This window comes from Pseudorca crassidens, chromosome 12, assembly GCF_039906515.1.
Source record: "Pseudorca crassidens isolate mPseCra1 chromosome 12, mPseCra1.hap1, whole genome shotgun sequence".
In the NCBI taxonomy this organism is placed as follows: Eukaryota; Metazoa; Chordata; class Mammalia; order Artiodactyla; family Delphinidae; genus Pseudorca; species Pseudorca crassidens.
The window spans coordinates 2,921,981-2,949,333 of NC_090307.1; the positions used below are offsets into that span (position 1 = coordinate 2,921,981).

General features: G+C 53.5%; 1 protein-coding gene across 5 annotated transcripts in view; it reads left to right on the top strand.

The window, feature by feature from the left end:
• MBP (myelin basic protein) overlaps positions 1 to 27,353 on the top strand; it is a 112,945-nt gene that overhangs the window by 84,060 nt on the left and 1,532 nt on the right. Inside the window, exons 5-9 of one of the 5 annotated variants that reach the window (XM_067698810.1) lie at positions 255 to 332; positions 17,875 to 17,982; positions 19,241 to 19,276; positions 19,676 to 19,708; positions 22,871 to 22,990. In XM_067698810.1, the coding sequence (XP_067554911.1) occupies positions 255 to 332; positions 17,875 to 17,982; positions 19,241 to 19,276; positions 19,676 to 19,708; positions 22,871 to 22,990 (375 nt within the window). The remainder of the gene's footprint in view (positions 1 to 254; positions 333 to 17,874; positions 17,983 to 19,240; positions 19,277 to 19,675; positions 19,709 to 22,870; positions 22,991 to 27,353) is intronic. The other 4 variants (XM_067698811.1, XM_067698812.1, XM_067698814.1 and 1 more) reach the window with 4 other exon arrangements.

A 27,353-nucleotide genomic window follows, 5' to 3' on the forward strand; every position in this document is an offset into this window, starting at 1 on the left:
TGTTCCCTAAACCTTTCTCCTTCCTCCTTTCTCTCTGTCGTCCCTCCTCCTGCCCCCGAGCCCTCAGGGGCTGTCCCCTGATATCTGCCCTCCCCATGTCCCCTGAGCCCCGGCCACTGGCTGGTCCATCCTCCATCACCGTCACGTGCCTCATCCTCTAATCTTCACCCTCCGCTCGCCCGCCCTCCTCCCTGCCGCCAGGAGCTCACCCGCTGGAGGACATGGACTCAGTGGCCGCTCTGTCCCTCTGGCAGGTCCCGTGGCTCAAGCAGAGCGGGAACCCTCTGCCCCCTCATGCCCGCAGCCCGCCCGGGCTGTGCAACGTGCACCAGGTAAGACGGCTCCGCCCGGCGGCCGCGGCCATACCGCGGGGACGGTGCAGGCGCTGCCAGGGCCTCGCTCCCCCCGACGGGAGTCTTGGAAAGTCGCGTTTGTCAGACCGAGCAGGGCAGCTCCTGAGGGGAAGCGAGCAAAGGAAAATGTTTAAAGACGGAAGGGGGGGTCCTCGCGAGGGATGCGCGGCCTCGACTGGGGGTCCCGCCCAGACGGAGGTGGGACCAGGGTGAGGACAAGCTCCTGGAGCGAGCCTGGCCCCCAAGGTGGCCGGCACCCATGGCCTTGACCCGCCTGTGGTCCCGTCTCCTCCGAAAACCGGCCCCTAGCGGACACGGAGCGCCCGTCGAGTACGAGGTGAGTGAGCTCTTCCAGGCGCCAGCCCAGCTGGGTTTCCCCGGGGGAGGACCTCCTTCCCGGCTGCCCCTCGGAGCTCGTAGGGACCGTAGGGACAGCCACGTGGACGGCGGGCTGGGGCGACCCCGGGGGAGGCGCGCGATCAGCCCGGGTCAGACTCAGCTCGTGGGGGGACACAGACCCGCCCGGACCTCTGCTCTGGGAACCCAGCAGGCGCTGTGCCCGGGCATCGACCGGCCTTACCAACCTCGGGAAAGCGCAGGAGGTTGAAACCACGTGGCACGCGACAGGAAAGCTAGTTCTGACTGAGCCCCGAGGGTGAGGATGGGGCCCCAGGAGACCTGCTTGGGGATCTTCCTCTTCAAACGAAGCAGAGGGGGCCAGGGGAGCGGGACCCAGGCAGCCGGGAGCTGTGCCCGCAGCTGAGACCCACCGCGGAGCCCTCTGCCCCGCACCGGACGGTGTGACCACAGGGGCCTGCGGGACCGGCTGGTCCCAGGGGAGGAGCGGATCCATACGACGTAAAGGGTTGGCTCCCGGACGTCGGTCCGGGGGAGGCTGGCAGAGCGGCCGCAGAGCCCAGGGCCCGAGCCCGTCGTAGGACCCAACCACGGGAGCGGTGCCGGGGCCGCTGGCTGCCGGGAGGGACTTGCCGTCAAGCCCCCTCGGGTGGGCAGGGGCGCATCTCCAGGTGACAGCTGCAGTGGGGCTAGAGGGGTGCTGCCGCCGAGCCCGGGTTTCACGGGAATCGCGTTTCAGTTGTGACCATCGTGCTCACCGGCGCAGAGGGCCCCTCGGTGGCTCCTCAAAGCAAACAGCCCCATCCCCGGGGAGGTCGAGAGGGCCCCGTGCCCCTGGAGGCACACGACCTCTGGGGCCCTCGGGCCTTGCCTGGTCCAGACTCAGCCTCGAGGAAGCCAGGGCTGGGCCCCAGAGGCCTTCTGGGGGGCCCTGGGCTCCCAGGCCGAGTGCGGAGAGCTGGGGCGGACGCTCCCTGTTTTCTGGCAGCGGGGATGCGGGCACGCAGGCGGGGACCCACGTGCTCCTTGTGCCCGAAGCCACTGGGACCCCCGTCCTCTCCTCCATGGGACACGTCGCCGTCAGAAAGCAGGCCTGCTCCACCAAGAGGCAGAGACATTGCCAGAAATCCCAGATGCAGTGCAGGGCGGGGAGGGCCAGAGGCCAGGGCTTTGGCATTTGGGGATGTCAGGAAACTTACAGCAGAACGATTCTTCTCTGTTGGTGGAAGAAGGGCCGCAGCCCCACCCTCCACAGCTTCATCCCAGACAGACCTCTGTGCCCGCACGTACACAACTGGCCAGAAATGCACGAGGTCCACACAGCAGCCCCAGGGACGCAGCATGGGGGCCGGGCGTCCGCGGCCTTTGCCTTTGCTGTCTGTTCACTGTGTCTTCCTCCGGCACGCTGCATTCTTCAGTATTTCCAGAGCGAGCTTATGTTTCTCGGAGTGTTAACGGCCCCGGACACAGGAGAGCACCGAAGGGCCAGGTGGCACGAAGTGGTTTGAAAATACGACAAAGGGCACGTGGAGTGGGCTTGCGGGGGGGGCAGGAGCCGCGGGGTGAGGCCGCGGCCGGGGGGCTGACGCAGGGGCTGGGATGGCGGTGCAGGGCCACCGGGCGGCGCGGGACCGAAAGCTTCCTCCTTCTTCCCCTGTGGTTCAGAAACTTAAAGTCGGTGAGCGATGTCAGGCTGGCGTCCTGCACCCGGACCTCCTTCTCTCTGTCTGTCTGTCTCTCCGAACAAACACACCAGGAAGGGTGGGAGAGCCCCACCTACTACACGTCAAGGAACAAGTGGGCTCAGCACTGTGGCTGCGCTTCCAGGACTGGGTCCCCTGTGAGGAATCCCTTGATTCCAGGAGCCTGAACACTTCTCTTGATTCTGACACAGGGCTGACCTTGAGGGCTGGAAGAGGACCATGGAAGACGGGAAGCCCGAGGCCACGCATGAAATAATATTTGATACCCAAAAGCAAGCTGGGAAAGCACGAATTCCAAGGCAGAATCAAGGAGCAAATATACAACAGGGAAGACAGCTCCGTGGGGAGACAGGCAGAGCCTTTCCTCTGGTTTCTCCATCATGTCACCCTGGCTCCGCACGGCTGGGCCTCTGGAAACTGCACGACCCAGAGCGCCTGGCGCCTGCGGATGGAAGGAGCTGGAAAGGTGCCCAGGGCGGGGAGCGCGGAGCAAGTGCCTCGCCCGAGTAAACCCCGTCCCACCCACACCTGCACGTCTGGGCCCTGGAGATGCAGGAAGAACAGAGGGGAAAGCCCCTGTTCCCACGCCTGTCAGCTGCTCTCACTGGCTTCCTTAAGCCCCTCTGCCTGCATCCCACAAACCCCGGGAACCGGTCCTCGCGGCCTGGAGAGGACACTGCCTGGATGCCCGGCCCGGGAGGTGCCCAGGGGTTCGTCCAGAGCCGCCCTGCCCGCTGTGATCCCCCAACCAACTGTCCCCAGGATGCTCGGGGGGTAAGGAGTCGGACTCTTAGCACCTGGACAAGCACAGGGTAAGGATGGAAACACGCGTGGGAGGTCTGAGTCCACTGCCCAGCCTCCGTGTGTCTGCTTTGAGCCTCCTTTCCTGGCCTGAAAAGCACACCAACGTCAGAAATAACCGTCTGTCCTGCCGACGCCCCGGGCCCCCGTGCTGATGGAGAGAAACATCCGGAAGCTGCCGGCGCATCGAGGGCGCGTCAGGCCTGCTTCCCGCAGGGACCCTGCGAGGCTGCCCCAGCTCTGGCCGTCAGCTCCTGGGTTCCTGCTCTCAGGCCTCAGCTTCCTCACCCAGAAAGCAAAGGGGTCAGAGTCGGCGACTGCAAACATCTCTCTGAAGACTGAGACTCCATGGTTATTTCCTCAAGTCTCCAGGGACCTGCCGTAAGCCCAGCCCCGCCAACCCCGAGGTGCTCAGGGTGACTCCGTGCCTTAGGCTCGTGGGCTCTTGTTCTGCTCCCGGGAAGCACAGCCCCCAGACCCCAGGCATCACTCACATGGAAGGCCTTCCAGAGGCTTCCCTCGTATTTAGTCGTCAGGTTTTCTCAATAGATTTCTTCATGATGCCCAAGCAAATGGCTCTGACCAGAGCTGGGTGGCTTTGATGGGTCCTGGAGGTCTGGCCATGGGGACCCAGAGCAGAGCGAGTGGGACCCTGCCCACCTGGGCGGAGGCCGACTGGCGGTCGTGGGGCCGGGCCCCTCCTGGGGAACCATGGTCTACTCCCCCCACCCCTGACGGGCTGCCCCCCAGTGCAGCTGCGCCCGGGCCTGCAGCCTTCACTTGCAGGAAAGACTGTTGCAACTTGGCTTTTCTTCCAAAATAATCTTCCGGACTCCGCATCCCTTAAAGCACTTGCTGTCGCTCTGCGCGAGGAGACTCCTGAATTCCAAGCCGAGGCGTCCGGGCTTACGCCTCTGCTGAGCTGTTTGATGTTAACGCTGGGAAGTCTTCTGCGTACTTCAGACACATTGAGGCCTTTAAAAGTGGGTGCCTGGGAGCAAGGAAAACAGTCGGAGCGGTTAAGGCCGACATCTAACCTGTCCTCCCGCCGTTTTGGAAGGAGACACGGGAGGCCTCCAAACCCACGTTCAAGAGCGTCGCTCTCGGCACCAGCCCAGGCGCCCTGAGTTCGGGAAATAGCGGTGAGCCTTCCCTGCGGGGACGACGAGCCCAGGCCTCCGGCTGTGAGCTCTCCAGGGCTGCCCGAGACGAGGAGGGAGGAGCTGCCTTATGGGACAAGGGAGGGTGGCCTGGGCACCGCAGAGGGAGCCTCATGTCCCTGGCGGGACGGCCCAGGGGCAGCCGCGCATCCTGTCTGGACGAGAAGACGGAGCTGTGGGTGGAGAACACAACGGTCTGCGGCGTCCTCGCCGACGTGGCCGCAGCTCCCAGCTCTGGCCGGGCCCTTGTCCACTGCACTGCCTCCTGTTCCACCATCCTGGCCCGCTCACCGGGGTGACAGTGGAGGCCAGGCCTCAGAGCCCCGCCCGAGTTTAACCCCCCTCGGGGGCCACGCAGCCACCACACGCTCACTGAAGGAGCGGACGCGCCGGCTGTGACATGTGACACTGACTTCCTGTGTGCCAGTGTCCAGGGTGACCTCATGACCACATCCCAGGTTTCGTTCTGTCCTTGCCAGGAGGCCTCTGACCCCGATCTTTGGACGGCTGTCCCGTGGAGGCAAAGCCATCGGTGCAGAGGAGGCCGGGGGCTTCGGTTTCCTCGTTTCCGGTGAAACATCACAGAGGAAACCAGAAGCCGCCGTGCTGCCCGCAGCCCGCTGCCTTCGGCTTCACAGGCTGCTAAGAGGGTCAACTCTCCAGCTTGGAAACCGGCCCCTCTAACCACGGGCCAGGCAACAGCCCCAGCTGAGCGGAGGACCAGGGATGACCCACACCTCCGCACAGACCGCGCCCCGCCAGCCTTCTCACATGCCAGTATCTGAGAAGAAACGTGTCATCAGAACAGGCAGCAGGTCACCGAAAATCTCCACCTCAATGAAGGTCTGCCTGTGAATCTCTCCCGTAACTGAGAAAAGCCCGCTGCTGATACTGCATGGCTTTCTCTAAAGAAAGAAAAAACCCACGGCTTTAATTAAACTCCTTCGAGTCAATGATTCAGGAACAAACATATTCTTAACCTTGCCAAGGGCAAAAACGTAGGGCAAAACTGCGTAGGTCATTCAGACAGAAAAGAATTCTCTCCAGATTGCAAAATCTAAACGCCTTGACCTTGCCAGAAAAAATCTAATGCTCTCTCTTGAGGCGTATTAGAAGCTGTTTGACCAGAAATGGAGCAATTGCTTCCTCTGAAAAACATATATACACAAAACTAGGAGCATGCCCAGAAGGCCCAAGATAACCTCGTGATCCAGTGATTTCTGGGAACGGCCAGAGAGCACCGTGCGGTCAGGGTGTGGGGATTAAAACATGCCGTGTTCATCAAGACCGGCTCTGAAAGGGGGAGACTCATAGCTCGAAGAGTTTCCAGCCAGATGTGTCATGTCTTCCACAGGCCTGTGACCTTTGGGTCACATGCTCTAGTCCAGAGTACTTACTTTACTGGCAACTAGCTCAGCACCTGGGCCAGTCGCCACAGGGGCATAAAGCTGCCACAACCCGTCCTTCCAAAGGGCTAGAAGGGCAGCCAGACAGGGCAGCCACGGATAAGAGTCATTCAGCACAAGATATGCTGCTGCCTCTTTCAGTAAGTCCTTAAGGAGGACAAATCACCGCAACAAGATTTCTGAGGGCGGTGAAGGATTTTTATAGACCATCGAAAGAAGTGTGAAGCAAGAGGAAAAGGGCAGAAAAAGTATATCTGTTTCACAGTGAACTACGTGTCGTGGTTCTTAAATGTAAAGAAAACAATACGCAAGAAGCACATTTGGTTTCCTTACCACTTTCACAAGGAAAAAAATCATTTTACTGATCCCAAGTCTTACTCTGCTGTTCTCCCTTATTGTCGGCAGTTCAGAGAAACAGCGACACCGTTAGGGTCTGTGGTTCCAAACAGGTTAAAGAGATGAACCGCTGAGCTGCCTGGATCCGGGTCTCTTGAGGGTGCCACGAAATCAAAGATTGCTCTGGCGGAAAAAAGGAGAACGCAAGTTCCTCTGCTCCCCGTGTCTCTGGACCACTGGTGAAACCATCTACTAAAGGCGTGTATCCTTAACGCCACGTGGCGGATATGTGCACAATTCTGTCGTGTTCAACGTGTAAATTGAAGGATTAAGTATCAAAGACGTTTGCTCGTTGGATGGCTGGTTAGTTGGATGCTTTTAACCACATGAACAAAATAGAACGTTGCAGACAGTACAGTCCACTTGGATTGAGGCATAACTTTTCCATTGAAAGTGGGAGCTGATCGAGCCCGTTTTAATTACGTAGAACTGCATCCTTCCCAATAACAATGAACCTGAAAAATCTCATCTCTCTCACTAGACGTGCCGCACATTTGTCGTATCCAGTCACCAGTATTTACCAAGATAAGTAGGAACTCGTTTTCTAGTAGAGCAGTGATTACAGCTTTCCCAGTTCTCTAGATATTAACCGACATCTCTGATTGATGCCACCGAGAGACACTAATTTGTTTTTCTTATATCTGAGCACATTTTTGTTTCTAGCGCATCACGCCTTCACAGCTTAACAGGAGGTAAGTCTGCAAACTTGGAAAAAGTTCTTCTCCCTTCCCTTTGGTCACGTGGCTGGCCCGTGATTTCTCCACCTGCTGCTAGGGTTCGGTTTGGGACATTCCTTCTCATGCACGTGGAATCCACAGGAATCTCGGATGACGCAGCAGATTAAAACATGGAGCTGGGGCCGAAAGGAGACCACAGGCTCTTCACTTAACCCCTCTGAGTATCCACTTCCACATCTGCAAAAAGAGGTGGCCACACAGAGCAACATTTCTGGTCTGTGACCAGCTGGGGTGAAAATAATCATGTGTCCACCCCGTGTTTTCAAAGCAAGTAGAGCCACTTTCTTTGCTCCTTTTTTTATATTGGATCCTTCCAGGGACACAGGGAGAAACGTGCGTTCCTGGAACTTGTATGATTGACTTGACTAAGAAAGTACCAGTAAGAAAATGGTCAGTGCTTTTAGCCACTGGATATGACCACCCGGATATATTCGAGACAGATCCACAGAGAGGCCACTCCGGCTGTGTCATTCTGACACAGCACCAGGACCTCTCACTGAGTGAGGCGGGCTGCACAGGGCCTTGGCCGCCTCAGGTTTCCCTTCACAGGGTTAGGAGTTTGCTGATGGGCCAGACCTGGGGCACCTCGGAGGTACCCGTAGCCACAGACCCCGACGGATGGTGGGTTGAGGTGTCCTGGCATGAGGGCACCTGCGTCAGTCACCTCCGTGAAAATGCTCGACTTCAAGTTTAAAAAGGGCAGCAGTTTCCAAATAGCAGCTCCACACAGACCTCATGTCTGTTCACATCACATAGAAAAGACGGAGCAGGTATTAGCAACACTAGTTATCAGACACACATTGTCTTTGAAGGACCAGTTTCTCCCAAACTAGCACACAGTAAGACAGAGTAACAGCGCAGGAAGAGAACATGCTTCCTGTTAATGCCTGTGATCTGAGGGAAGCCAGAACACAGTTATGATATTTAAAAGATGTTCTCATCTTGTAATGAACCTCAAATCGTCACACCGGGTTTTAAAGTACCAGGGAGAGAGCTGGTCCTGTAACAGGCTCATAGTCTCCTGTGTAGCTACTATAAGCCATGCGTCTACACCTGGACGGTCCTCAGATGCTTTTCCTTACGCTTGTGTATCTAATGATGTTATTCTCCTGGTCCCTCCTTTGCACTCATCCAATGTCATTCATCTGGAGGAGAGAGGCAAGCAAACTAAAGCCTGGGCAGAGAGAGGGGAGACCGCCTGGGCTCATAGGGTCCAACAGGGAGCACACAGGTGCCTCTCAGGTGCAGAGCCCGGGAGGGGTGGACGCAGAGGGGGGAAACGTCCCAGAGCCATGGATTCACTCTGATTTCCATCATTGGAATTCTGATGGTGGATTCAGGAAAGAGTTTAAATTCCTCTCACAGACAAGAAATAAAGCAAGCGCTAGAACTCTTTTTTTCCCCTCTAAGCACAAAACCCCAGGCACAGTGAATACTAATTTTTTCAAGAGGCAGCGTTTTCTTCTGAGAGGGACTGACTCTATCCATTTGTTTCTAATCAGATGCAAATGCAAATGATGATGCTGGCAAATACCTCATCCCCGTTTTCGTAAGACAGCCGCTAGTCAAGGGAGTGAATCTTCACCCAATCTGATGACCACTGATCTTCAGATGTGTCAGGCAAAAACTAATCCCCCGTTATTACTTGCAAGTTTAAGGACTCACAGCTCTCCAGCAAGTTGGAAAAACAGTTATAAAATCCTTCCCGTTATCTGGAGACGGGACTGGAAAGCAGCCGGGAAGCCAAGTGCACGAGCGCCCCCTGCTGGTGAAGGACATTATCACAAGTGGAGGGAAAATGAATCACAATTTTTCAAAACCAGTACAATGAAACAGGCTAATGGAAAAAGCAGTTTATGTTAAAAATCCATGAAATGGTTGTCCTTTATCCCATGGCTTTCCTCCAGTAGTGTTTAAATTTTTTAGCATAATGTTATTTTATTTGCCACCAAGAAGTTTATTGTTGTTTTGTTAATCACGATGCCAAAAAAGAGTAACACATCAGTGCCACGTAACCCTGCGCGTGCTGTGATCATGTGCCGAGGCCCCTACACGACTCACGTGTTCACATGTGCAGACAGCCAGGTCTCCATGTGGTTCATCAGAGTGTGAACCAAGTCACCCCTAACAGGTAGGATTTCTTCTACAAACTTCTTGTTATTTGAAATCCCTATGTAATAAGCACTATTTTTCTAAACAACTTGAGTTTTCATTTTTAAAAAACTGGACTAATTTTCTAACTTCACTTGTCCCAAATATTCAGCTCCACGTATTTTGGAGATAGCATGTTAACGTCCTAACCTCAGGTTTAGACCGGCACGTGGGGCGGGGGCCCTGTCTCCGGCCCCGTTTCCTTTTCTGATTGCTCACACTGAGAGGGGCGACTGCTACCCGCCCCACCCCAGCTTCGGGGTGTCCGGTTCTGATTTTCCGGGAGGACTGACCTTCGAATTCCTCCTTTGCCTTTTAATCACTTACAAATAGATGAGCTACTTGGATCAGGATAGACATGGACAAAGAGACACCATTCCTGGCAAATAACTGTAAAATGTGAACAATTCTGGTTCTTCTATCCTTTCTGCACACAGATAAGAAGGGCTGCATTGGAGAATCACGAACCCTTCCTGAGTTAGGGAGCTGAGTCCAGGGGGCTCCTTAAAGGGAAACTTGTGTGTCCCAGGCTCTGGGGGCAGAGGCTGGGGACACAGGGGTGGAGGGAGGAGGACCCGCGCCCCGTCCTCCCCCCACCGGGGTCACCTTCGCACCCAGACGGCCCCGCCGTCATCCCCCTTCCCCTGCGGCCCGTTCCCTCCCCAGACTGTTTCCTCCAGGACAGAAACGGACCCCCTTGTTTACAGTGAGGCATGGAAATAAGTACCCACTCCCTATAAATTGTGAAATATAACAAATAAGCCAAAAGCCACTGTTTTTAAGTACCCTGCCACTCCTGCCAGGGGCTCCCACCGCTGCCCGGGAGACAAAGGCTGGCCCTTTGTCTCTGACCGTGAACTGAGCATTGACAGCAGAGATGTCCTGCATGGCCGGAGCCTCCCCGCCCGGCGCCCCTCAAGTTGGGTGTGGATCCCTTTCCTCAGCGCAGGCTGGCCTTCAATATGGCCTCAGAGTCACAACCCGCTCCACCCCCCCCCCCCGCCATGTTCCTTCAAAGAATAAAGGATGCTCTTCAGACTGTGGGGAGGAAGCTGGGAGCCTGAATCCCCTCAGCCACCTGTCGGAGGCCAGACCACATCAGCATCACAGGGTCCGAGTCAGAGCAGGTGACTAAACACAAGAGCCAAAGGGTGGAAACAACCCAAGTGTCCATCAGTGGATGAAAGGGTGAACAAAATGTGGCTTACACAGGCGACGCGGGATATGGCCTGGCCTTAACAGGAAGGAAATTCTGACCCAAGCTACAGCATGGCTGAACCCTGAGGACATTACACCAGTGAAAGAAGCCAGTTGCCTCCGGACAGACACTGTGTGATTCCACTTGTATGGGGTCCCCTGAGCCGTCAGATTCATAGAGAGAGTAGGATGGGGCTTTCCAGGGGCCGCAGCAGCGGATGGGGAGTGTGGGTCTACTGGGTACAGTCTCAGTTTGGGAAGATGGAAAAGTCCTGGGGGCAGACGGTGTAATGGATACACAACATTGTGAATATACTTACGGCCACTGAGCTGTGCACTTAACGACGGCAAAGTGGTAGATTTCACGTTACGTATGTTTTACCACAATAAAAAAAAAATTAAGGGTGACAGATACAGCACTCCCCTCCCCTGCCACTGTGTAAAGGTGTCATCACCATGGCAACCGAGGCGCGTTTCTTAGCTCTTCTTCCTGTGCTCACCACAGAACTTTTTAGTGATACATAAATAAACAGATTAAGCAGCAGCCCTAGAGTCTTAGGAAACGCCCTAATACATAAACCAGCGGCAGAATTACCTTTCCTTCCTTGCCTGCTACTCAGAGGTGGCCCCTTAGTAGAAGCTGAGAGCTAAAAACTCTCTCAGCGAGTCTCGGTTTCAACCCCGTGCTTTTACACGTGGGGAAACAGAAGCCCCAGCGCTTGGCGTGCTCGGTTCGCAGGGGTTTTTGTGTCAGGACCAGAGCCCCCCAGAGGCTTGCTCTTTCCAGGAGGCCCCAGTAGAAAGAGGGTTTCTTTGTTCCTTTGTCCACTTCTGTTTGCTGAACCAAACTGCCAGAAGCTTTGGGGAATCAAGTAGAAGTTTTTCTTTTTTCCTCCAAAAACTTAAAATCTAGCTGGAGACCTGGAGACATAAGATGGATGTAGGGAGAAGGCCAGACTCACCTATGCGGAGATCTCCAACCAGGAAATTCACGGAACGACGTAATGTTGCCATCACCAACCTTGGGACAAATAATGATAGATCGTGTTAAATGGACTTATTTTATAAATTAACATACATAAAATTGGGTTGTTTCTGGTGTACACATCTGTGAATTTTAACACACATGTAGTTTCACGTGGCTGCCACCACAGTAAGGGTACATCACCCCAAAACCTCCCTCCCACTTCACACCACACCCTTCCCTTCCCCATTCCTGACCCCTGACAGCCACTGCTCTGGTCACCCTCCCTGTAGTGTACTCTTTTGAAGAAAGTCACGTGTATGAGATCATACTGTATGAAGTCTTTTTGGAATGGCTTCTTTCACTCAGTACAATGCCTTGGAGATGCCTCTGAGTTGTTGCTCCTTTTTACTACTGCATAGTATTCTGTTGCATGGACATACCACAGTCTGTTGATCCCTTTACTCAGTGACGAACATTTGGGTTGTTTACAGAGTTGGTGATTACGACTTGAGCTGCTATAAACATTCATGTAGAGGTTTTTGTGTGATCATAAGTTTTCATTCAAGATTCAAATTATTTCCATCAAAAGGTTGGAGACCAATATATTCATTACAAAAATCTCATCCAAAAATATGTAGTTTTTCTTTTATCATTCAAAGCAGGAAGTGGGATTGCTGGGCCATATAGTAAGTATTGATACATGGTTAGCTTTATAATAACTGTCAAATTGTTTTCCAGAGTGAGGGTACCATTTTGCATTCCCACCAGCAAAGCATGAGAGTTCCAGTTGCACTGCATCCTAGTCAGCACTTAGTATTGTCAGTGTCCTTTATTTTAGCCATTCTAATAGGGGTGCAGTGGTGTCTCCTGATGATTTTGATTTGCATCTTACTAATAGCTAATGATGCTGGGCATCTTTTCATGTGCTTATTTGCATTCTGCTCATCCTCTGCAGTCAAGTGTTTAGTCAAGTGTTTTGTCCAATTTTTTAACCTGGTGGTTTGTTTTTTTACCATTGGTTTTTGAGAGTTCTTTACAAGAAGGACTTGTGGTTTCAAGTCTTTTGTCATATATATGATTGGAAATATTTTCTCCATCTGTAGTCTGTCTTTTCATTCTCTTAAACTGTCTTTTGCAAAACAAAGGTTTTAAATATTGATCAGGTTCAGTTTATCAATTTTGTTTCTTTTATGGATCATGCTTTTGGTGTCAGGTCTATAAATTTATTGGCTACCCTCACGTCATGAAGGTTTTCTTCTATTTTCTCCTGTTTTCTTCTAAAACTCCGTACTTTTACAGTGTAGATAGAGATCCATGATCCATTTGGGGTTAATTTTTGTATAGGGTGTGACTTTGGATTGAGGTTCATGTTTTTGGATATTGGATGTCCAGTGGTTCCAATACCATATGTTGAGAAGACTATGCTTTCTCCATTGAGTTGTCTTTGCACCTTTGTCAAAAATCACCTGGTCCTATTTGTGTGGGTCTACTTTTGGACTCTACTGTGTTCCACTGAACTATCTATCTACACCTTCTCCAGTACGACACTGCCTATAGCTACGTAGGAAATCTTTAAATCAAGTGATGCGGTTCCTCTGATTTTATTCTTCTTTTTCACAGTTGTTTGGCTATTTTGGTTACATATAGTTTCAAGGTTAGTTTTTCTATATCTAAACAAAATCCTGCTAGGATTCTGAGTGGTGGAGCATTACATCTGTAGATCAGTTTGGGAAGAACTGCCATCTGTACTATTCATGGTCTTGTGACACATGAAGATAGTATGTCTCTCCACTTAAGTCTTCTTTGATTTTCTTCCACCAGCATTTTCTAGTTTTTAGCATAAAGATCCTATACATGCTTTGCTAAGTTTATAACTAATATTTTGTTTCTCTGATGCTATTATATATGGTGGTGCTTTTAAATTTGGGGTTTTTTAACTGTTCATTGCTAATATATAGAAATATGATTGACTAAACGTTCTTTCAGCAACAGACCATTACAACTACAACAATATAGCTATAACTCTACATTAAATTATCTGTGACAACTTACAGCCAAAATTCCAAGTCAGAGTCCTAGTTCAGTCACTCTTCAGTGCATATGTTACAAAAGGATTCCATGATGATTGTTCTATTTACTTAAGATCTACTGCATGTGTTGGGCTCTGTATTAAAGTGATCTAAACTGTCGATGCGTTAATTCAACAGTTAATGCTCATTGCATGCTTAGTTCTGTGCCGAGGGCCATAAATACACTAATTGACGTTTTCATGAACAGTTCTGACCCCACATTCTGAGAGGTAGAACACAACTTACCAACTTCATGTGTTCCTTAAAAGATTTAAATTACTTTTCCCTCAAAAGATTGGCGACCAATGTATTCATTATAAAAATCACCAAAATATATGCTCTTTCTTTTAGCGTTCAAAGCTGGTACACGTGATAAACATGTGAAACATTATTATAATCTACACAATACTTCATTAACTATATCAGAGCATAAATAAGTTTTAATAATATCAGAACTGCATATAGGACTGAACGTTCATTTATTTAAAAACCTTTTTGTAAAGTTTAAGAAACTTTTCTAGTTTAATCACAGAATGGGTGAATCAAAGTGCACGACGTTTCTGTGACTCAAAATCCAACACAGCCTGCAGAAAAATGGTATATAAAAACAAAAGTAAAGGGACTTCTCCAGTGGGTAAGACTCTGCACTTCCACTGCAGGGGGCGTGGGTTCGATCCCTGGTCAGGGAACTAAGATCCCACATGCCGTGCAGAGCGGCCAAAAAAAAAAAAACACAAAAAAACCCAAAGTCAGGGCAAATTGTACTAAGTTCTGAGCTGCTTTAATTATTTTTGGCCATTAGGGTAGTATCTTATAAATAACTTCACTTGGCAGATACATTAGACACAAAGATATTTTTTCTTAAAATAAGTAATTTAAACAGTTTCCTAGCTCAGCTGTTTTCTTTTTTCATTCTTAATTTTATACTCTCTTTTATTGGAGAAGCATGTGTAAGGTGGGCCAGCGGTGAGCGAATCTGATTGGTCTGTGAGCTCAGAAAGGCGCTGGCTGAGAGATAACACAAGCACAAGGAGAACCAGATTATTTATGTTCTGGCAACCCCAGCAGAGAGAATAAGAGTAAGGACGGGGGAGGGAGGGTCACCAGTTCCTGAAACGCTCCAGCGCTTCCCCTTGAGGTTGACGTCTTCAAGTTCAAATGCGCATGGCGTCCGCTTCTGCCCACACCATCGTACCCACATCATAACTCAATCCCCCGGGTTTCCTCTGCGGGGAACCAGAATCCTGTGAGGTCCCCGGCCCGGTGGAGGAGAGGGAGACTCAGCCCGTGGCCACCAGGCCTCCGCTGCACCCTCCGCCCTTCTGGGAGGCTGTGAATGTGCCACACGGAAAGCAGATCACGTGCTGAGTCGCCCCAGGTGAGCTGAGAAAGCTGTGCCCAGCAGAGGCCGCAGGAAGGGCACTGCAGACAGCAGAACGCGCGGCCGCGACGTCGGGAGGGTGGGTGTCGGGCAGCGGGGGGAGCCTGGGAGAGGCAGAGAGCCACAGGGAAGTGGGAGGGGGCCTTGACTCCAGTCAGGACCTGCAGAAGGATGGACTTTGAGCTCGAAGGCTGAGCAGGGCACGAAAAGTCACAGGGAAGCAGGAGGCGTGGAGGGCACGTGGACACCTCGTTCAAAGGACATCGAGGTGGCTGGTCTACTCAGAGCCAAGACGAGGTCTCAGCAAGTGGACAAAACCAGGCCATGCCGTGTGGTGCCAGGTCTTGGGGGCCCCCCGGCTGGAGAAAAGATGTTCAGTTTGTGAAACAGGCGCAGGGAACGGTTGTGGGGAAGGACAGGAGGAGAGCATCCTTTGCAAACCCGTCTTGGCTGGAAAGGGAGGGGCCCGAAGAGGGCTACCCCAGCCTTGGCCTTAACGTCAATGTGGGCAGAGGACAAATGTAAGGAATATTTTAAAGAAAAATCTACAAGGTTTGTGAACTGAGTCAGTGGGGGAAATAGAGCAGAGAAGGAGCCAGCGTGACCACAGGGCTTCAGCCCTGGTGGATGGGGGTAGGAGGACCGCCAGCTGGAGACAGGCATAGACATTAACAGTAACTAGTACCGGGGACAATGCACCTGTAACTAGTACCAGAGATAATGCACCTGTAACTCGTACCAGAGATAATGCACCTGTAACTAGTACCGGAGATAATGCACCTGTAACTAATACCAGGGAAAATGCACCTGTAACTAATACCAGAGATAATGCACCTGTAACTAGTACCAGAGATAATGCACCTGTACCTAGTACCAGAGATAATGCACCTGTAACTAGTACCAGAGACAATGCACCTGTAACTAGTACCAAAGGTAATGCACCTGTACCTAGTACCAGAGATAATGCACCTGTAACTAGTACCGGGGACAATGCACCTGTAACTAATACCGGGGACAATGCACCTGTAACTAGTACCGGAGATAATGCACCTGTAACTAGTACCAAGGACAATGCACCTGTAAATAGTACCAAGGACAATGCACCTGTAACTAGTACCAGGGATAATGCACCTGTAACTAATACCGGGGACAATGCACCCGTAACTAATACCAGAGATAATGCACCCGTAACTAGTACCAGAGATAATGCACCTGTAACTAGTACCAGAGACAATGCACCTGTAACTAGTACCAGAGATAATGCACCTGTAACTAGTACCAGAAATAATGCACCTGTAACTAATACCGGGGACAATGCACCCGTAACTAGTACCAGAGATAATGCACCCGTAACTAGTACCAGAGATAATGCACCTGTACCTAGTACCAGAGATAATGCACCTGTAACTAGTACCAGGGACAATGCACCTGTAACTCGTACCAGAGATAATGCACCTGTAACTAATACCAGAGACAATGCACCTGTAACTAGTACCAAAGATAATGCACCTGTAACTAGTATCAGGGACAGTGCACCTGTTAGTATCAGGGACAATGCACCTGTAACTAGTACCAGAGATAATCCACCTGTAACTACTACTGGGGACAATGCACCTGTAACTAGTACCAGGGACAATGCACCTGTAACTAGTACCAGGGACAATGCATCTGTAACGAGTATCAGGGACAATGCACCTGTAACTAGTACCGGAGATAATGCACCTGTAACTAGCACCAGGGACAATGCACCTGTAACTAGTACCAGGGACAATGCATCTGTAACGAGTATCAGGGACAATGCACCTGTAACTAGTACCGGAGATAATACACCTGTAACTAGTACCAGGGACACTGCACCTGTAACTAGTACTGGGGACACTGCACCTGTAACTAGTACCAGAGATAATGCACCTGTAACTAGTACCAGGGACAATGCACCTGTAACTAGTACCAGGGACAATGTACCTGTAAGTAGTATCAGGAACAGTGCACCTGTAAGTAGTATCAGAGACAGTGCACCTGTAACTAGTACCAAGGAGAATTCACCTATAACTAGTACCAGAGATAATGCACCTGTAACTAGTACCAAGGACAATGCACCTGTAAATAGTACCAAGGACAATGCACCTGTAACTAGTACCAGGGACAATGCACCTGTAACTAGTACCAAGGAGAATTCACCTATAACTAGTACCAAGGACAATGCACCTGTAACTAGTACCAAGGACAATGCACCTGTAACTAGTGCCGGGGACAATGCACCTGTAACTAGTACCACAGATAATGCACCTGTAACTAGTACCAGAGATAATGCACCTGTAACTAGTACCAGACACAATGCACCCGTAACTAGTACCAGAGATAATGCACCTGTAACTAGTACCAAGGAGAATGCACCTATAACTTGTACTAAGGACAATGCACCTGTAACTAGTACTGGAGATAATGCACCTGTCACTGGTACCAAGGAGAATGCACCTGTAACTAGTACCAGGTACAGTGTACCTGTAACTAGTGCCAGGGACGATGCACTTGTTACTCCAGTGACAGCCCAGTCAGGGGTGCAGGTATCACCAGTGAAACTAAGCCCATTAAATGCATTAAATTCCCGAGAAGCCCAATTTAGACTTTTCGGTGGCAACAGTGTCTTCTGAACAGTAAGGGTCCTTTCGAACCACAAGCACCGAGCTGGCGATGGAGGAGGTGTGCACGAGGCTTTGGCGCATTTACCTGACGGGCTTTCAGGGGATTCCTCTGACCTTCCAGACGTTTCCTGATCCCCTCATTCTCACGACCTCCCACACTCCCATAGCAGGGGGTGTGCACAAGCACCGTCCTCTCTGCCAGGGCTCCAGGCGAGGCCCCCTCCTCCTGGGACCACCAGCTCGCAGGCTCTGTCAGCGCTTCTGAAGGTGGAGCCCACGTCCGGGGAGGCTGGCGATGCTCCCCCCTGAGCTTGGCCTTCCCGTCGGGAGGGCTCCCGAGGGGGCGTTTGCAGTGGCGAGGAGGTCAGCCGAGGAGGGACCTGTGGGGACAGCACCGCCCAGACCCCACCCGCCTGGCTGCAATCCTGTGACGTCAGCAGCTTCCTAGCATCAGGTCTCCAAAAGTATCCAGATCCACAGAGGAGCAGAGGCAGCTTCCCCAGACAGCAGAGGGTCCAGCCTGCCCTGAGACCACGCGTCCTGTCTTTCAGGATGGACACCACGCGGCCAGAGCCACCCACTATGGCTCCCTGCCCCAGAAGGCGCAGCACGGGCGGCCCCAAGATGAAAACCCCGTAGTGCACTTCTTCAAGAACATCGTGAGTGGCAGCCACGGTGGGAGGGGACTGATTAGAGGGGTGAGGGGCGTCGGCCCTGCCCCAGTCCACGAGGGCCCGAGTATGTCCCCAGGTGACACTAAGCTCTGATCCACAAGGGGTCTGAGTATATCTCCATGTGACACAGCTGTAATCCATGATGGGGGCTCTGAGTGTATCCCCAGGTGACGCCTCCCACTTCCTCAGGGTGAGGTTGGCCTCGGGAGCCCAGGGCCAGCACCTGGTCCCAAGGTCTGAGCTGCATCTGCAGCTTAACTTTGTGTTAAAACTTTGAGTTCTACCAAAGAACTCACTCCTTTTGAGACTAAGCTAGTAGGAGATGCTTAGTTCAAAAATACAAGCTTTGCAAAACTCTGGAGACGGTAAGAAGATCGGGGTGCAGGGGCAGGAGGGATGAATAGACTAGGAGTGCCCGGGATTTGGGAGCAGCGAGTCTCCTCTCAATGATCCCGTGACAGCGGAGACACCTCATACATTTGTCAAAATCCACAGAATGTACAGCACAGAGTCCACAGACCCTGGTTAATGTATTGACATTGGCTCAGTTGTAACAAGTGGACCACACGAGAGCCAGGGGTGCTGTGCACAGGGCAGAGGGGTCATGAGAACTGTCTGCAATTGCTGTGCAAGTTTTCTAGAAACCTAAAACTTCTCTAAAAAATAACATCTTAAAAACAAAGCCACAGGCTCTAATTATAAACTTTGTGCAGCAGACATCCAAGATGGTATTTTCATGTTGATCAGGGAGCTTGAGGAGTCGCACACCTGAGGGCGTCCTTTTTGAGGCTCGAATACCAGGGGCCCTTGACTGCCCACCCCAGAGAGGATGGTGGTGACGCTCACCGTCTCCGTCACCTGCGAGAGGGTGTGTGTCATGGGAGCACACGCCAAGAGGAATCGCCTCTGTGGCTGCAGAGCCTTTGGTGTGTTTCCCATCCTCTCAAACACTTTCTGTGTGCTCTGGAAGATCGAGGTAGCATTGGATACTTTCACATTCTCAAATCGTATATTTCTCTCTCAACTAAAACAGAATGGGGACGCCGGGCAGACTGAGTGGGTGGCTTCTTATACCAATAGATACCAGACCCTCCCAGCAAGCAGGAGCTAGCAGGGAACTAGCAACAAGCCAGGTGACAACACGAGGTGACATGGTGACAACAGGAGGCTCTCACGAGGAGGGTCAGGGCTGCTGTGAAGCAGGGACCCCACCCCCGCTCACCATTCTCCCGTGTCTTTGCAGGTGACACCTCGCACACCTCCTCCATCACAAGGAAAGGTAAGCCCTCCCAATGTGTTGAGTCATCACTTTACAGCCCTTCCCTGAAATCCCTAAACGGATCAAAAGGAGGGCTGGACTCAGAGCTCCCTGACTGCACCCCAAAATGTCTTGTCACGTGGAGCCCATGCAGGACAGGCTGAGCCGCGCGTGACACCCCTTCCCGCCTGCTGCCGTGCAGACAGCGCTCACCATCCCAGCTCCCTTCCCTCTCAACCCCAATCTGAAATCCTCCCTGGGCAGCTCCCCGGGGCCACGGCCACCCTCAGGATAGGGCGCGTGTGCCAAAACCTGTCTGCCATCTCAGCACTGTGTTGTCCTGACTGTGTTTCCTGTCTCGTGCAGAGAACGTTTCCCCACGCTGGTCACCATGTCCCTCTTTCTCTTCTCCTCACACAGGGGCGAGGACTGTCCCTCAGCAGATTGAGCTGGGTAGGTGGCAAATGTGCGTCTACCCGTTGCCTCTCCCTCCTCACGGCCACTCAGCTGCTCCTTCTGTCCTGCTTCAGCTGCTCTCTGGGCCCGCCTTCCTTCCCATCCCACCCAGCTTGTCCCCGCTGCTTCCGCCGCAGCCGGTCCTTCCTTCCAGCTGGGTTCACACTCCTGTTTTCATGACCCAGGGCCCAGGCACCAAAGGGCTCCTAGGAGACTCCCCTGGGCTCCTCCCCAGGGAAGGAGTGACTCCACGTATGAGAAAATTCCTGATTTCCTTCCAAAAGGTCAGATGAGGAAAAATGGGTCCCTGCAGCCTGCATGTGGGCCTGTCCAAACAGCCCGCACTCCCTCCCCTGCCAGATGTTGACATTTTGGGGAGAAAAAAATGATTCTGCTCACAAGACAAAAAGATGCTAAATTCAGTCATTCAGTTTATAACCTAAGTGATCCAAAAGATTTTGGCTTGGGTTTTGATTTAGTCATAACTAAAGCTTGGATATCAAGCCATCCAGGAAAACCTTTTTAGGAGTTTCTGAGAAGATTTTAAAGAAGATTAAAATCTTCGTTTAACCCATGTAGATTTTAAATGGCTGATTTGTTCACTTTCTGGTAAAATTTTGTGTCTGAACCAACTTTAAATGCCTATCTATATTTTAACTAAATCTATCGACCATACTTACTAGCAAATATTAGATAGAGTTCTTACTTTGTAAAATCTCCAGAATAAAAAGAGAAACACTAATCTATAGGCCAGGAACTGTGTCTGTCTGGGAGACACAGTATCCTTAGAAACACATCCTCCAATGTCCTTGGAGACACAATATATTGCTAGTGCAGAACCTACAAATCCTTGATACCCAATTAACAAGCATCATAGAAATCAATGAATGACTTTAGAAAGAAAGAAAAGGAAGGAAGGAAGGAAGGGAGGAGGGAGGGGGGAGCCACCCTCAGAGAAAAGGCAGGGGAGGCTTCCATAAACTGCCCCAACGCATCATTACATTGAAGTATGAACTGAGATATTTGCTAGAACGTTTTATACAAATACGCGTGAGCGTTTTCCTGACCTCATGAATTTGCCGAAAGGTGATGATAACGTAGGGAATCGACACGGGCCAGCCCTCAGGGACAATTAATGACTGACTTTCTGTGCCAGCAGGAGACAAAGATGATGCTGAAGAATGGGACCCACTTTTGACACAGAAATCTGATTTTAGTAACCGCTTGAGCTGCCTCTAACCTTCTAGGCGTGAACCAGGGCGAAGCCATCGGCGAACGTGGAGTGATGGGAGGGGGAAAGACCATGTTTCTTCCAGTCGTTTAAAGGCCACTTCAGCCCGGCAGCTAACAGCACGGCCTTTGCATGCCTCTCACGTCTCCGTGTTTGGTCCCACTAATGTCTGCTAATTTTCTCTTTTTTTCCAAAGTAAAATCCTGCTCCGTATTCCGTGAGCTGGTTTGTCGGTTTCCTAGAGCCACACGACTGTCTTCCCGTTTGGAGTTCCTGAAAGTCCCACCAGTTTTCTAAACTATGTTGTATGTTTTTTGGTAAATTCTAGGTTGTCCAAAGATGTAAGTGACCAAGAGTTTGAAAGGAGAAAATTTAAGCAGATTATTAATCTGAAAACCAATCCTTGAATTTAATTCTCAGAAGCTCTTTATTTTTGGAGAAAACAGCAGAGTAAGAGAACGATTTAGCACTTGCACGGGAAGGCGTGGATCTCGACAACTTCTGTGTCTGTCCTTTGGCTCAGTCCTCTTTAACCACCCCCCCGACCCTGGACCATGATGCAGCGAGCGTGTCCATGGAAACCTCTGGGATTCAGGGCAGTTCTGGGCTCCTCTCGTATGTGGTCTTGGATCTTCACTGCCCCTGTCCCTTGCACACTTGATAACCCTTGAAACCAAACCTTCACGTGAAAGTAGCTGAGTGGCCAATGTCTGTTCCCAAACCTGGGCTGAAGAGAAGTAGCTTGGGGTGCAGGGCAGGGGGTGTGCCTGGACAGATGGCCCTGGTCCAGCTTCAGTTCCAACACGAGAGGGGTGGACTGGAGGAATCTGGAAGCTTCTGGAGCCTAAACCAGAGGGATCGATCCCATGGTTTCCCAAGCTCCTTCCAGCCCTAAGGCACCCTCGTGAAATTGGAAAGCGCTGCAGCCTGAGGCAAAGGGTTCTGGGGTCTCGATCAGGAGTCGGTTTTATTTTGTGTATAGAATTCTCAGAAGAGGCCAGACAGAGAGCTTCCTACTTCTTGTTGGCGAAACCTGAAGTGAGACCTCAGAGCCTGTCCGTTGCATAAGATCCGTGACGCAGACAGGATGTGTGGTTCACCCCTGGAGGAATGTCGCACCCCAGGCTGGACACCCGTTACCCCCAAAGGCTAACATTCCTTATGTCTGAGCATCAGAGTTTCCCCCATTCCTTTCTTGTGTTCACAGTGGAAGTTTCCCTTTGAAACTAAAGCGCATTAGAATGCAGACTGGTCCTAGAGACACACATATCCTTACATTTCAGTAATCACTTGTCATTGCTACGTGTCACGAAGGCAATTTTTCTCCATCTTCCCTGAAGTGAGAAGGGCTCCCGGGGCAGCTGGAGACCAGGCTGAGAGCTGCCAGGGGAACCCCCCTCCCCATAACAACAACAAGCTCGAAAGTTCAGAGCCGCAGGCTCCGTTCTCAGAGCAGAGCATCCATTATCCCCATTTTATAGAAGAGGAAACCAAAGCTCAGAGAGGCTCCAACACTTGCCCAAGGTCACACAGCCAGGGTGGGGGGTTGCTGAGACCCGTCCAGGTGGCTGGCTCTGGGGCTGTGCCCAGGTGCACGGCCTGGGGGACAGGGCTTCCCAGCCAGGACCCGCCCCCTCCCCTCTACGGTGACCGGCTCCCAGCCCAGAGCCCCTGGAAGGACCCTGGTCCCGGTTCACCGTCCACACTCAGGGCACCCAGGCCGCGGCCAGGGGAGCTGGTCCTGGTCGTCCTGGAGAGGCTCCTCCAGGCTGGAGAATTGGGAATTTTGTCTGTGCACGTTAGAAAGGTAGGAGCCCCCAAATTTCACCAAGTCTGAAGGCTGCTGATGCCTCCAGGGAAGCAGATGGGAAGGGTCTGTGCTGCCCAGGCCGCATGGACAGACTGAGAGCGCCCGTCCTCTCTTGCAGGGAGCCGAGAGCCAGAAGCCAGGATTCGGTTACGGGGGCAGAGCTTCCGACTACAAATCGGGTCACAAGGGCCTCAAGGGGCATGACGCCCAGGGCACGCTTTCCAGAATCTTCAAGCTGGTAAGCCACCTTCTTAAGGCGGGCGGCGCGGGGGCGGGTTCAGGGACAGGGCTGGGACTGCCGGCCTCTGGCTCGTCCCCGCGCCGCTTCTCTGCGGTCAGCGCCCCACGTGCCATCCCTGCCCCGCCAAGCGCTCCTCCAGGGCCCGCCTGAACAGGGGCGGCGCCGGGCGCCAGGCCGGGGCCCCTCGGGGAGCTTGCGGACGACGGGGTCGCCGTGGTTACAGCCGGGGCCCGGGAGGCACGGGGGCCTGGAAGGTCAGACAGCAGCACCTCCGTCCCTGAGGGAACCGGCGGCAGCCATGGGGACACGAGGGGAAGACGGCTGGATGGACGAGAGGCCCCGGGGACCGCGGGCACCCGTCCCGTCGGTTAACCCGGGCGTCAGAGCCACGTCCGTCAGTGCGTGACCTGGGCCCCCGGGCTCCCTGAGGCTCGGCTTGTCCTCCGGACGACGGGGTGACGGACGCGTGGCCGGAGCCGCTGTGACGGTGGAGCGGGCACAACGCCTTCTGCCCGGCCCCCCACCCCCCGCTGGCGACAAGACGGCCTCACTCGGAGCACCCGACATCTCCGGAGGGGCTCCGACGGGGGACGGGCGCCATCACCCCGGGCCTGAGCCGCACGGAAGCGGGAAAGGAAGGTTCTGGACTCGGACGGGGGCCGGCAGTGGCCCTTCCCCCCAGGCCTCTCAGAGCCTCCCTCCCGGGGGAGGTCGGGGGCGCCCACGTCCAGGGCTGCCTTCTGACCGAGGCCAAGCTCACCTGTGAGGAAGCCGGACGGCCCGGAGACGGGAGGGCCGGGAGCCGGGCTGGGCCTGGAGCAGACGGGCTGAGGGCGGCGGGCTCCGCCCCGGCGTCCTGCGCCGCTGGCCGCCCGACGCCGAGGCGACTTCCAGGTGGCAGGAGAGACGTGTGCGGCCTCCGTTCGCTCGCCCTCGGCCGGTCGCAGGAGCGCCCCGGGCCCGCTGACGGCTCCTCGTAGGAAGGTCACAGACCCTGGGGCACGAGGCGCAGCCTCGGAAACATGCCGCCACCGCCTGAGGCTTGGGGCCCCGAGAGCCTTGGGAAGGGGCTTCGCGGCGGTGGCGGAGGCCTCGGGACTAACACAGTGACGGGCTTTGCTCCGGGCGTGGCGCCGGGGGCCCCGGCCCGGCGGCAGCGCCGCGGCCCCGCGGGTTCTGCGCCGGGCTTTGCTGAGCGCACGCTCGGTGCGTCGTCACGTGCAGGCGAAGGCTTACGCGCAGGCCGCCGCGTCTTAAAGGAGCCGTGTCGTCCTGTCGGGAGGGCGACAGAAAACACAGGGTGCATGGTGGCGGGGAGGCGGGATGGGCTGAGCGCGAACGTGCCCCTCTGTGCCCTCCAGGCCATCGGGATTCCAGAAGGGGCGCCCAGACACGGCCCGGCGGAGCGGGTGGCGGGCGCAGGGGCGCAAACGGGGGCAGGGGCTGGCCTGGCACGGGGACGGGGCTCCTGGCTGACCGCTGACGGAGCATGGGGAGGCCTGGCCATGTCCCGGAGGAGGGAGGCGGCTGCGGCAGCGGCACCGAGTGACCGGTGGGAGGGGTAAGGGGCTCCCCCCACAGAGGGTCCCGGGACCCTCCTGAGCGCTCTGACCCTGGCCCTGAATGGGGAGGTCCCCGGGATCTAGTGACACGGTGTGACTTATGTTCTAATGTTGAAAGACCATCTGGCAAAAACTAACAAAAACGGGACCGGATTTCGCACTTCCTGGACTGGAGAGCAAGGAAGACCCTGTGGATTTCCGCGGCTGCCCATCTGGGGCTTTGACGGCTGAGCCCAGGTTCTAACCACGTGTCAGCTTTTCAGGCTTAAACCTGGAAGGGGGTTGGGAGTTGGGATGACCCCGTGGAGCCACGGCGAGCCTACCGTGCCACTGGGGCCGTGTTCATGCAGATCTGAGGCTCCAGGAGGGCACTTGCCATCCCTGGCACAGAACCGTGTTCACAGGGCAGCTGGGCAGGGACAAACTTCACCATATTCGGGTCCCATGTTTTCTCGTCAGAGTAACAGCCCAGCCGTCACTTCCGCTGACTCTTCATCCAAACAGGCCATCACTTCCCTGCCGACATCCAACTACGACCAAAGCCCTGACTGCTAAGAGGGTCCAGTCAACTCCTCTTCCAGCTGGAAGAAACGTCATACGGAAGACGAACGCCAGTGAGGAAAAGACAGAGTCCATCTGTTACGACGGGAGCGGCGTTGTAAGGACACGACACCCACGATGCCCTCAGCACCGTCAGATGCTCCCTGCGGATAAAGGAAAGCCGGGATCCAGCCGCAGGAGGGGAGCCAGCTGCTCGGTCCCCGGACTTTGGACCATCCTGCGTCCTCGAGCATCATGGTGTCAGCATCGCAGGCAGACGCAGCCCAATTCTCACCCCGTGTGGCAGCTTCCTCCCCCCGTGTCCTCAGTCCGGCAGCCACCTGGGGGAGGCGGGAGTTTCCACGGACTCCTGTCCCAGGTGTTCGTGGGCTCGGATGAGAATGGGAGCGTCTCCTGGGGAACACCTGCTGGGATCACAGCAGGTCACAACGTGATTTAATATGAGAAGGTCCCGTGGTACGTGGCGTGGTCGTGTCACCAGGAGATCTGACAGCCCCGTGTGCCCCGTCTCAAGGGCTCAGTCACCACCAGCAAAGCACAGCAGCCCCTCAACCTGAATCACCTCTGACCTCTGACCTGAAGAAGCGGGCTTCCTACTTGGTTCATTAAAACGTCGAGATTCTACAATTTATGGTGGAAAGATTTGGTCAGGAACCCAAAGACTCATTGATTGGTCACCTAATCTTTAATTCAATATCGAGTCCCATGTGTGGTGTATTTGGTGGTCGGGATATACACACGGCACGGATGGACCCCATGACCCAGATTCTGGAAGATGCTGGACACTCGTGGGTGATGTGAAGCAGGACTCAGCTTTGAGGACCCTTAGTCTCCTCAAGAAAAATCTTAAATACATGAAGTGAGTGGTGAGTAAACCGTGGCTAAGTTGGTTAATGTCAGATAAAATGCTGGGACTTCCCTGGTGGTGCAGTGGTTAAGAATCCGCCTGCCAATGCAGGGGACACGGATTCAATTCCCGGTCCAGGAAGATCCCACATGCTGCAGAGCAACTAAGCCCATGCGCCACAACTACTGAGCCTGTGCTCTAGAGCCCGCGAGCCACAACTACTGAGCCCACATGCCACAACTACTGAAGCCCGCGCACCTAGAGCCTGTGCTCCGCAACAAGAGAAGACATTGCAATGAGAAGCCCGCGCACCGCAACTAAGAGTAGCCCCTGCTCTGCGCAACTAGAGAAAGCCTGCGGAGAAATGAAGACCCAACACAGCCAAAAAACAGAAACACAAAAGCAAACAAACAAGCAAAAAAACCAGAGGCAGGACCCACTCTTTAAAATGTCAATTCTGAGGCAAATCAGATAAGAAAATAAATTCTACCTAAACGTCCAAGCAACAGAGACCATCACGATATACGTGTCTCGATTCTGAAATGTAGCAGCGAGACGGCGAGGATACAGACCCCGGAAGAGCTCTGGGTCTAAACCCGGAACTGCAGGGTTTCCACCAGTGGCCCAAGCCTGGCCGGGAGGTTGCCTGCAATGCCCAGACCATTTCTGGGTCTCCCAAGACTTCTGAACAAGAACGTCCCAGGGCTGAACCCAGACGTCTGCAGTTAGGACGATTTCCCTCCTCATCTGGGGTTCTAACCCCTTTGGCTGGCTGACTTTGGGGAAATTATGCAACCTCTCTGAGCTTCAGCTCTTTCGACCAGGCAAGGGGGATGCTAACAACACCTCCCTCCATGTTGGCTTGCTCGTTCACAAGAGGAAACAGACGTCACGGATTTAGCTCGCGGGAGATGCTCAATAAATTGTAGGCACGATGATAGAAAATAAACCCCCCAAATGTGCCATTTATCATTTCACAAGGAGCCCCGAGGACATTCAGTGGCGTCTCCCGTGAACTGTCTGGCCCAGGGCGTGGGGCGCTGACTCCGTCTCAGCACAGGTGTACTTTGTCAGATGGGGCCGTGACTCTGCTCCTGTGCAGGAATAAATCACACTTTCGAGGGAGCCCTAACAGGTTGATCTGCGGGAAATTCAGGGCACGGTGGGCCAGGGCAGACTGGATCAGGGCTTCTCCGGCAGCGGCTCTGAGGACCGAGCACGCAAAGCTGAGCCGGGCTCACACGGGACCGGACCCGAGTCCCCGCTGAGGAGGGTGGCCCTGAGGCTGAGGTGACAAAGCCCCTTCCCTGGGAGGGAGCGTCTCTGGGTGATTCCTGGTACCTTCAGAGGTTAGAATTCCACAAACCTTCTCGCTTGTGAAAATAAAATT